Source organism: Acromyrmex echinatior, chromosome 18, assembly GCF_024713525.1.
Source record: "Acromyrmex echinatior isolate Ae372 chromosome 18, ASM2471352v2, whole genome shotgun sequence".
Classification (NCBI taxonomy): domain Eukaryota; kingdom Metazoa; phylum Arthropoda; class Insecta; order Hymenoptera; family Formicidae; genus Acromyrmex; species Acromyrmex echinatior.
Genome location: NC_141869.1, coordinates 2563737 through 2576188, shown reverse-complemented (window position 1 = coordinate 2576188; position 12452 = coordinate 2563737). Strand labels below are relative to the sequence as shown.

The window sequence follows — 12452 nt, the reverse complement described above, 5'->3', positions numbered from 1 at the left end:
TTATAAAAAAATGTATAATTATTTTAGATAATACATAATTATCTTATATCTATAATTAAATAATCGGTCCAAAATTCAATGCTTAAAAAATTATATTTTCATAATTGTATGATTATTTTTCAGCAAACTGCATGCGTTCATATAGCAATCATTTTCCTAGTAAAAATAAATTTGTATAAAATTTTAAAGTATTATTCAAATTTCATACACATTTATTTTTGCTAAGATCTTTAGAGAATATATATAATTATTTTAGAAAAAATATATAATTATTTTATCTCTAAATTTTAAATAACTCTCCTTTTATCTAAATTATGTAACAGGAGAATTACTTAAAAATTACATCTGTAACAAATAAATTAAAATCCAAATTAAAACTGAGTAAAAAATAACTAATAATCATTACTTAAAAAATAATTGCTATATAAACGCATGCTTGAAAATATAATTTTTGTAAGCATTGAATTTTGAACCCATTATTTAATTAGATATAAAACAATTATATATTATCTAAAATAATTATACATTTTTTTATAAAATATATAATTCTAAAATAATTCTAAAATATATAATTCTAAAATAAATATATAATTCTAAAATAATTCTAAAATATATAATTCTAAAATAAATATATATATTCTTTACAGATCTTAGTAAAAATAAATTTGTTTAAAATTTTAAAATATTTAAATTTTATACAAATTTATTTTTGCTAAAATTTTCTTTAGAGAATATATATAATTATTTTAGAAAAAATATATAATTATTTTATCTCTAAATTTTAAGTTTTCACCTTTTATCTAAATTACGTAAAAGGAGAATTACTTAAAAATTATTTTTGCAACAAATAAATTAAAATCCAAATTAAAACTGAGTAAAAAAAATAATTAATAATCATTACTTTAAAAAATAATTGCTATATGAACGCATGCAGTTTGCTATTTTGAAAATATAATTTTTGTAAGCATTGAATTTTGAACCTATTATTTAATTAGATATAAAACAATTATATATTACCTAAAATAATTATACATTTTTTTATAAAATATATAATTCTAAAATATATAATTCTAAAATAAATATGTATATTTTGTACAGATCTTAGTAAAAATAAATTTGTTTAAAATTTTAAAATATTTAAATTTTATACAAATTTATTTTTGCTAAAATTGTCTTTAGAGAATATATTATACATAATTATTTTAGAAAAAATATATAATTATTTTATCTCTAAATTTTAAGTAACTCTCCTTTTATCTAAATTACGTAAAAGGAGAATTACTTAAAAATTACTTCTGCAACAAATAAATTAAAATCCAAATGAAAACTGAGTAAAAAAATAACTTATAATAATTAATTTAAAAAATAATTGCCATATGAACGCATGCAGTGTGCATGCGTTCATGTAAAATAACCATACAATTCATGAAAAATAATTCATGAAAAATAATCATACAATTGCGAAAATATTATTATAATTTTTGTAAGCATTGAATTTTGAACCCATTATTTAATTAGATATAAAACAATCATGTATTATCTAAAATAAAAATTTTAAGGTATTATTTAAATCTTATACAAATCTATTTTTGCTAAGATCTTTAGAGAATATATATAATTATTATAGAATTATATATTTTATAAAAAAATGTATAATTATTTTAGATAATACATAATTATCTTATATCTATAATTAAATAATCGGTCCAAAATTCAATGCTTAAAAAATTATATTTTCATAATTGTATGATTATTTTTCAGCAAACTGCATGCGTTCATATAGCAATCATTTTCCTAGTAAAAATAAATTTGTATAAAATTTTAAAGTATTATTCAAATTTCATACACATTTATTTTTGCTAAGATCTTTAGAGAATATATATAATTATTATAGAATTATATATTTTATAAAAAAATGTATAATTATTTTAGATAATACATAATTATCTTATATCTATAATTAAATAATCGGTCCAAAATTCAATGCTTAAAAAATTATATTTTCATAATTGTATGATTATTTTTCAGCAATTATTTTTTAAAGTAATGATTATTAGTTATTTTTTTACTCAGTTTTAATTTGGATTTTAATTTATTTGTTACAGATCTAATTTTTAAGTAATTCTCCTTTTACATAATTTAGATAAAAGGAGAGTCATTTAAAATTTAGATATATATATAAAATAATTATATATTTTTTCTAAAATAATTATATATATTCTCTAAAGATCTTAGCAAAAATAAATGTATATAAAATTTAAATAATACTTTAAAATTTTATACAAATTTATTTTTACTAAGAAAATGATTGCTATATGAACGCATGCAGTTTGCTGAAAAACAATCATACAATTTTGAAAATATAATTTTTGTAAGCATTGAATTTTGAACCCATTATTCAATTAGATATAAAATAATTATATATTATCTAAAATAATTATACATTTTTTTATAAAATATATAATTCTAAAATAATTCTAAAATATATAATTCTAAAATAAATATATAATTCTAAAATAATTCTAAAATATATAATTCTAAAATAAATATATATATTCTTTATAGATCTTAGTAAAAATAAATTTGTTTAAAATTTTAAAATATTTAAATTTTATGCAAATTTATTTTTGCTAAAATTTTCTTTAGAGAATATATTATATATAATTATTTTAGAAAAAATATATAATTATTTTATCTCTAAATTTTAAGTAACTCTCCTTTTATCTAAATTACGTAAAAGGAGAATTACTTAAAAATTACTTCTGCAACAAATAAATTAAAATCCAAATTAAAACTGAGTAAAAAAATAACTAATAATCATTACTTTAAAAAATAATTGCTATATGAACGCATGCAGTTTGCTGAAAAACAATCATACAATTTTGAAAATATAATTTTTGTAAGCATTGAATTTTGAACCCATTATTTAACAAGATATAAAACAATTATGTATTATCTAAAATAATTATACATTTTTTTATAAAATATATAATTCTAAAATAATTCTAAAATATATAATTCTAAAACAATCATATATATTCTTTAAAGATCTTAGTAAAAATAAATTTGTTTAAAATTTTAAAATATTTAAATTTTATACAAATTTATTTTACTAAAATTTTCTTTAGAGAATATATATAATTATTTTAGAATTATATATTTTATAAAAAAATGTATAATTATTTTAGATAATACATAATTATCTTATATCTATAATTAAATAATCGGTTCAAAATTCAATGCTTACAAAAATTATATTTTCATAATTGTATGATTATTTTTCAGCAAACTGCATGGATTCACATAGCAATCATTTTCTTTGTAAAAATATATTTGTATAAAATTTTAAAGTATTATTTAAATTTTATACACATTTATTTTTGCTAAGATCTTTAGAGAATATATATAATTATTTTAGAAAAAATATATAATTATTTTATCTCTAAATTTTAAATAACTCTCCTTTTATCTAAATTATGTAACAGGAGAATTACTTAAAAATTACATCTGTAACAAATAAATTAAAATCCAAATTAAAACTGAGTAAAAAAATAACTAATAATCATTACTTTAAAAAATAATTGCTATATAAACGCATGCAGTTTGCTGAAAAACAATCATACAATTTTGAAAATATAATTTTTGTAAGCATTGAATTTTGAACCCATTATTTAATTAGATATAAAACAATTATATATTATCTAAAATAATTATACATTTTTTTATAAAATATATAATTCTAAAATAATTCTAAAATATATAATTCTAAAATAAATATATATATTCTTTACAGATCTTAGTAAAAATAAATTTGTTTAAAATTTTAAAATATTTAAATTTTATACAAATTTATTTTTGCTAAAATTTTCTTTAGAGAATATGTATAATTATTTTAGAAAAAATATATAATTATTTTATCTCTAAATTTTAAGTTTTCACCTTTTATCTAAATTACGTAAAAGGAGAATTACTTAAAAATTACATCTGTAACAAATAAATTAAAATCCAAATTAAAACTGAGTAAAAAAATAACTAATAATCATTACTTTAAAAAATAATTGCTATATGAACGCATGCAGTTTGCTGAAAAACAATCATACAATTTTGAAAATATAATTTTTGTAAGCATTGAATTTTGAACCCATTATTTAACAAGATATAAAACAATTATGTATTATCTAAAATAATTATACATTTTTTTATAAAATATATAATTCTAAAATATATAATTCTAAAACAATTATATATATTCTTTAAAGATCTTAGTAAAAATAAATTTGTTTAAAATTTTAAAATATTTAAATTTTATACAAATTTATTTTGCTAAAATTTTCTTTAGAGAAATATATAATGATTTTAGAAAAAATATAGTACTCTAAATTTTTCTCTAAATTTTTAATAACTCTCCTTTTATCTAAAATCTAAATTATATAAAAAGAGAGTTACTTAAAAATTACTTAAAAATTTTATACAAATTTATTTTCGCTAAGTTCTTCTTTAAAAAATATATATACAATAATTATTTTGGAGAATATATAATTATCTTAGAGAGAATGTATAATTATTTTATATATAGAATTATTATATATATTACTATATATATAGAATTACTATATATATATATATAGAATTACTTTATATAATTATTTTATAGAATATAGAATTATTTAAATCATTTTATTTAACAATGATTTAAAAATACATTTTTAAATTATTGTCAAATAAAATGATTTAAAAACTAGCGAAAAAAGGTTAATATTACACAAATAAAAAATAATATTTACCACCAGGTTGCTCCATCAGTGCCCGATGTCTCTCCCAGACCTCCACCTCCTCTCAGAATATGCACAGGACACTCGCGTAAAACACTCGCGAATGCACTGTAATCGCGCGCGGACTATAACTTGAGTCCAATAACTAGAACGGCACTCGCGAAACGCGCGACGCGACGAACCGGCTGCGGTTCGTTCATTTTCAAGTAAATCGGCGACGTTAGTTTTCCCGTTGGATTTTTACACGAAGAGAATGATTTTACTCAATATCTAAAAATTTATCTAGATATATACATTCAGACATATCCGATAATTTTTAGATATTTGAGAAAAATCATTTTTTTCGTGTAAAACATCCTCTGGGTACTGAGTTCCCTCACCACGTCAAGGTGTACCCGTGAGTGGGAAGATAATCTGAAAAATGTAATAAATAGCTATGTTACTATGCTATTATTGCAATCGGTTAACTTTTAGAAACGAATATTACGTCTGCAATCCGTTATCATTGCGAAAAAGTCAAAGCAGATAAAAGGGCTGAATCTTTTATTTATTCATAGATAATGTCTGTAAGATACGATTAGAATCTATAAAATAGGCTGGAGATTAATAAAAGGAAGAAATGTTTCTTTTATTAATTGTTCCAAAGTTACAGTTAATTTTTTAACGGATCGTAACGAAAGGTGCACAAAAATCAAAATTAATTAAATTATTAAACTGTATTAATTGTATTGAAAGCAGGAATTGCGACTTTTTTGCATGAGAGTATTCATATCAACGTTGCTTTTCTTTGACTCGTGTGATACCGTTCGTACAAACAAGTAGTCGTGTCGCATGCTGCTCCTTTTCACATTTCTTTTTGAAACATATAATAATCGCAAAAAGTACTAGATATAATACGAAATATTGTATTTTATGAATATTCACATAATACGATTACTAGTATGAATAATTATTCATAAAGTATAATACAACGTTTCGTATTGTATTAGACATTCTTCGCGAAAAAGATTTCAAAAAGTAATGTGAAAAAAAAGCCGCGACACGGCTACGTTGTTTGTACAAGCTTCGGTAAGGGAATAATAACTGCGCGATAACTAGGCGTAAACATGACGCGCCGTTCCGTGCCACCTCGTACCATCCCCAACCGAAGGTCACGCGCCAACCGTCGAAATACTACGTACTAACGTACGCCTATTATAAAATCAGTAAAATAATATTCGTTACGTTTTAATATTCTTCGATGAATATTACACGATGCTTTATTGTACGATTTACGTTTTATTTCGTTACGCACACAACTCATCTATATTTTAGGCCGGTATTCATAGTCAGGTCTTATATTCAAGACCGTCTTAAGTATAATTTTAAGAAGTCACGAATCAGAGATCCGTATTAACATCGTAAGACATTACTTAAGACAATCTTGAAATAAGAACGGACTATGAATGCCGCCCTTAAATATCTAATTAATATATCTGTAAATGTGTAATATATGATATTTCTATTTATATTCATTATTATATTTAGTCCAAATTATTTCATAATTTAAAAAATGTTTGCGTTTATCTTTACTTAAAGAATGTATATTATTAATCTTATTATTAATCTTTATTTGAACGTAAATCGTCAAAGAGAGTAATAAAGATTGAGATATAACTCTGGTACACACCTTAGTTTTGAGCAATATAACTATTTGACCATCCTTATGTAATTAATTATCAGTTCGCGTTCGTGAATCTCTAATTTTCGTAGATTAATGCGCGAGCGACTCACACCACACGTTCGTCTTGCTGCGAAGTCGTCGAACGAATGCTAAAGTGACGATCGACCACCGCACCGTGCCCCCCTACGCCTTCGCTCCGCGTCCCACCGCTTTTCGTCGCCAGTGACCCCCTTCCCCCCCGAGTTTTCGCCAGATGTTCTTTAGATTGCACCCAACTATCGCATTTGAAAAATATTGAACGGTTAGTACAATTATTCAAGTATTTTACATGATTTTGTCAAACGGATATCGCCGTACATTTCGCGTTTTGCTTTGTGGCATCTCGGGCACAATCCTATATTACTTGCATGCTTCTCTTAAACGAATTAGTAATTATTCGCGTGAGATATTTTTGATATTTTCAATAATTCTCAATTTTCATAATTCTTTTTAATGATTCATACTTCAATAAAGATTGATAAAATATTATATATATGTTCTTTATATAAAGATAAATGCAAATTTTCCTAATATCGTGAAACAATTTGTGCCGAATACAGCTTTAGCTAAGAGTACTAAATATCTTGTTAATCATTATTTAATTTTTCAGTTACTAAATTAATTTAAGACACTATTGTAACGGCGATCATGATAAAATAACATACGAATTATTTAAAATAAAAAATAGAAAATAAGGTTCAGAAACTTATTTAAAATATAAAATCGTAGGAATATATGCAAAAAGCATGTTTAAAGTAAAAGATATAAAATAGTTTCCAGAAACTTATATAAAATATTAAATAAGAAATAAGTCAGAAGTGTACAATTATTTAAAATGATGAATTAATACTAAATAACGCTTTTAATTTTTTTATTTAAATTACATACTTTAATTTTCGTCGCTTTTGCAAGTAAATGAAAATTATTAAACGGTTCTTACGTACATTTTGACATCTTTAGAAAGTATTTGCAAAATTGAATATTTATAATAAATTGTATATAAATTGTTATAACTAAATATAGTTAACAAAATGAGAAAACTGTATTTTTTTATACAAAAATGTAAAACTCTGAAGTAAAAATATTTAAAGGATAAATATGTTTCATATATAATAATATATGTTTTTAAACATGTACATTATTCCAATTATAAAATGTCAATTTTAAGATATTGACTAAAGTTGTATTCGGCACAAATTGTTTCACGATATTAAGAAAATTTGCATTTATCTTTATATAAAGAACATATATAGAATATTTTATCAATCTTTATTGAAGTATGGATCATTAAAAAGAATTATGAAAATTGAGAATTGTTAAATATATCAAAAATATCTCACGCGAATAATTACTAATTCGTTTAAGAGAATCAAATGCAAATAATATAGGATTGTGCCCGAGATGCCACAAAGCAAAACGCGAAATGTACGGCGATATCCGTTTGTCAAAATCATGTAAAATATGAAAAATATAATTATATAGATCGTTGAATAAATCGTTGAATATTTTTCGTCGTTTGAATACGCGATAGTTGGGTGTAATCTAAAAACATCTGGCGAAAAGCTCGGTAGGGGAAGGGGGTCACTGGCGACGAAAAGCGGTGGGACGCGGAGCGAAGGCGAAGGGGGGCACGGTGCGGTGGTCGATCGTCACTTTAGCATTCGTTCGACGACTTCGCAGCAAGACGGACGTGTGGTGTGAGTCGCTCGCGCATTAATCTACGAAAATTAGAGATTCACGAACGCGAACTGATTAATTACATAAGGATGGTCAAATAGTAATATTGCTCAAAACTAAGGTGTGTACCAGAGTTATATCTCAATCTTTATTACTCTCTTTGACGATTTACGTTCAAATAAAGATTAATAATAAGATTAATAATATACATTCTTTAAGTAAAGATAAACGCAAACATTTTTTAAATTATGAAACAATTTGGACTAAATATAATAATGAATATAAATAGAAATATCATATATTACACATTTACAGATATATTAATTAGATATTTAAGGGCGGCATTCATAGTCCGTTCTTATTTCAAGACTGTCTTAAGTAATGTCTTACGATGTTAATACGGATCTCTGATTCGTGACTTCTTAAAATTATACTTAAGACGGTCTTGAATATAAGACCTGACTATGAATACCGGCCTAAAATATAGATGAGTTGTGTGCGTAACGAAATAAAACGTAAATCGTACAATAAAGCATCGTGTAATATTCATCGAAGAATATTAAAACGTAACGAATATTATTTTACTGATTTTGTAATAGGCGTACGTTAGTACGTAGTATTTCGACGGTTGGCGCGTGACCTTCGGTTGGGGATGGTACGAGGTGGCACGGAACGGCGCGTCATGTTTACGCCTAGTTATCGCGCAGTTATTATTCCCTTACCGAAGCTCGTACAAACAACGTAGCCGTGTCGCGGCTTTTTTTTCATATTACTTTTTGAAATCTTTTTCGCGAAGAATGTCTAATACAATACGAAACGTTGTATTATACTTTATGAATAATTATTCATACTAGTAATCGTATTATGTGAATATTCATAAAATACAATATTTCGTATTATATCTAGTACTTTTTGCGATTATTATATGTTTCAAAAAGAAATGTGAAAAGGAGCAGCATGCGACACGACTACTTGTTTGTACGAACGGTATCACACGAGTCAAAGAAAAGCAACGTTGATATGAATACTCTCATGCAAAAAAGTCGCAATTCCTGCTTTCAATACAATTAATACAGTTTAATAATTTAATTAATTTTGATTTTTGTGCACCTTTCGTTACGATCCGTTAAAAAATTAACTGTAACTTTGGAACAATTAATAAAAGAAACATTTCTTCCTTTTATTAATCTCCAGCCTATTTTATAGATTCTAATCGTATCTTACAGACATTATCTATGAATAAATAAAAGATTCAGCCCTTTTATCTGCTTTGACTTTTTCGCAATGATAACGGATTGCAGACGTAATATTCGTTTCTAAAAGTTAACCGATTGCAATAATAGCATAGTATCATAGCTATTTATTACATTTTTCAGATTATCTTCCCTCTCACGGGTACACCTTGACGTGGTGAGGGAGCTCAGTACCCAGAGGATGTTTTACACGAAAAGAATGATTTTTCTCAAATATCTAAAAATTATCGGATATGTCTGAATGTATATATCTAGATAAATTTTTAGATATTGAGTAAAATCATTCTCTTCGTGTAAAAATCCAACGGGAAAACTAACGTCGCCGATTTACTTGAAAATGAACGAACCGCAGCCGGTTCGTCGCGTCGCGCGTTTCACGAGTGCCGTTCTAGTTATTGGACTCAAGTTATAGTCCGCGCGCGATTACAGTGTATTCGCGAGTGTTTTACGCGAGTGTCCTGTGCATATTCTGAGAGGAGGTGGAGGTCTGGGAGAGACATCGGGCACTGATGGAGCAACCTGGTGGTAAATATTATTTTTTATTTGTGTAATATTAACCTTTTTTCGCTAGTTTTTAAATCATTTTATTTGACAATAATTTAAAAATGATTATTTTTAAATCATTGTTAAATAAAATGATTTAAATAATTCTATATTCTATAAAATAATTATATAAAATAATTCTATATATATGTAAAATAATTATACATTCTCTCTAAGATAATTATATATTCTCCAAAATAATTATTGTATATATATTTTTTAAAGAAGATCTTAGCGAAAATAAATTTGTATAAAATTTTTAAGTAATTTTTAAGTAACTCTCTTTTTATATAATTTAGATAAAAGGAGAGTTATTAAAAATTTAGAGAAAAATTTAGAGTACTATATTTTTTCTAAAATTATATATATTCTCTAAAAAAAATTTTAGCAAAATAAATTTGTATAAAATTTAAATATTTTAAAATTTTAAACAAATTTATTTTTACTAAGATCTTTAAAGAATATATAATTGTTTTAGAATTATATATTTTAGAATTATTTTACAATTATATATTTTATAAAAAAATGTATAATTATTTTAGATAATACATAATTGTTTTATATCTTGTTAAATAATGGGTTCAAAATTCAATGCTTACAAAAATTATATTTTCAAAATTGTATGATTGTTTTTCAGCAAACTGCATGCGTTCATATAGCAATTATTTTTTAAAGTAATGATTATTAGTTATTTTTTTTACTCAGTTTTAATTTGGATTTTAATTTATTTGTTGCAGAAATAATTTTTAAGTAATTCTCCTTTTACATAATTTAGATAAAAGGTGAAAACTTAAAATTTAGAGATAAAATAATTATATATTTTTTCTAAAATAATTATATATATTCTCTAAAGAAAATTTTAGCAAAAATAAATTTGTATAAAATTTAAATAATACTTTAAAATTTTATACAAATTTATTTTTACTAAGAAAATGATTGCTATATGAACGCATGCAGTTTGCTGAAAAATAATCATACAATTATGAAAATATAATTTTTGTAAGCATTGAATTTTGAACCGATTATTTAATTATAGATATAAGATAATTATGTATTATCTAAAATAATTATACATTTTTTTATAAAATATATAATTCTAAAATAATTATATATATTTTCTAAAGATCTTAGCAAAAATAGATTTGTATAAAATTTAAATAATACTTTAAAATTTTTATTTTAGATAATACATGATTGTTTTATATCTAATTAAATAATGGGTTCAAAATTCAATGCTTACAAAAATTATAATAATATTTTCGCAATTGTATGATTATTTTTCATGAATTATTTTTCATGAATTGTATGATTATTTTACATGAACACATGCACACTGCATGCGTTCATATGGCAATTATTTTTTAAATTAATTATTATAAGTTATTTTTTTACTCAGTTTTCATTTGGATTTTAATTTATTTGTTGCAGAAGTAATTTTTCAGTAATTCTCCTTTTACGTAATTTAGATAAAAGGAGAGTTACTTAAAATTTAGAGATAAAATAATTATATATTTTTTCTAAAATAATTATATATATTCTCTAAAGAAAATTTTAGCAAAAATAAATTTGTATAAAATTTAAATATTTTAAAATTTTAAACAAATTTATTTTTACTAAGATCTGTACAAAATATACATATTTATTTTAGAATTATATATTTTAGAATTATATATTTTATAAAAAAATGTATAATTATTTTAGGTAATATATAATTGTTTTATATCTAATTAAATAATAGGTTCAAAATTCAATGCTTACAAAAATTATATTTTCAAAATTGTATGATTGTTTTTCAGCAAACTGCATGCGTTCATATAGCAATTATTTTTTAAAGTAATGATTATTAGTTATTTTTTTACTCAGTTTTAATTTGGATTTTAATTTATTTGTTACAGATGTAATTTTTAAGTAATTCTCCTTTTAATTTAGATAAAAGGAGAGTTACTTAAAATTTAGTGATAAAATAATTATATATTTTTTCTAAAATAATTATGTATATTCTCTAAAGAAAATTTTAGCAAAAATAAATTTGTATAAAATTTAAATATTTTAAAATTTTAAACAAATTTATTTTTCCTAAGATCTGTAAAGAATATATATTTTAGAATTATATATTTTAGAATTATTTTAGAATTATATATTTTATAAAAAAATGTATAATTATTTTAGATAATATATAATTGTTTTATATCTAATTAAATAATAGGTTCAAAATTCAATGCTTACAAAAATTATATTTTCAAAATTATATGATTGTTTTTAAGCAAACTGCATGCGTTCATATAGCAATTATTTTTTAAAGTAATGATTATTAGTTATTTTTTTACTCAGTTTTAATTTGGATTTTAATTTATTTGTTACAGATAATTTTTAAGTAATTCTCCTTTTACATAATTTAGATAAAAAGAGAGTTTTAAAATTTAGAGATAAAATAATTATATATTTTTTCTAAAATAATTATATATATTCTCTAAAGATCTTAGCAAAAATAAATGTGTATAAAAT

At 22.4% G+C, this 12452-nt stretch overlaps 1 protein-coding gene across 4 annotated transcripts in view; it reads left to right on the top strand.

The window, feature by feature from the left end:
• Positions 1-12452, top strand: part of LOC105147740 (kin of IRRE-like protein 1) — a 447481-nt gene that overhangs the window by 54067 nt on the left and 380962 nt on the right. Inside the window, exons 1-2 of one of the 4 annotated variants that reach the window (XM_087415492.1) lie at positions 8137-8272; positions 9528-9929. The exons of the other annotated variants lie outside the window; for them this stretch is intronic. Of the exons in view, the coding sequence (XP_087271618.1) occupies positions 9914-9929 (16 nt within the window). The 5' untranslated portion in view covers positions 8137-8272; positions 9528-9913. Of the gene's footprint in view, positions 1-8136; positions 8273-9527; positions 9930-12452 lie in introns of those variants that run through there. 4 annotated transcript variants of the gene reach the window in all.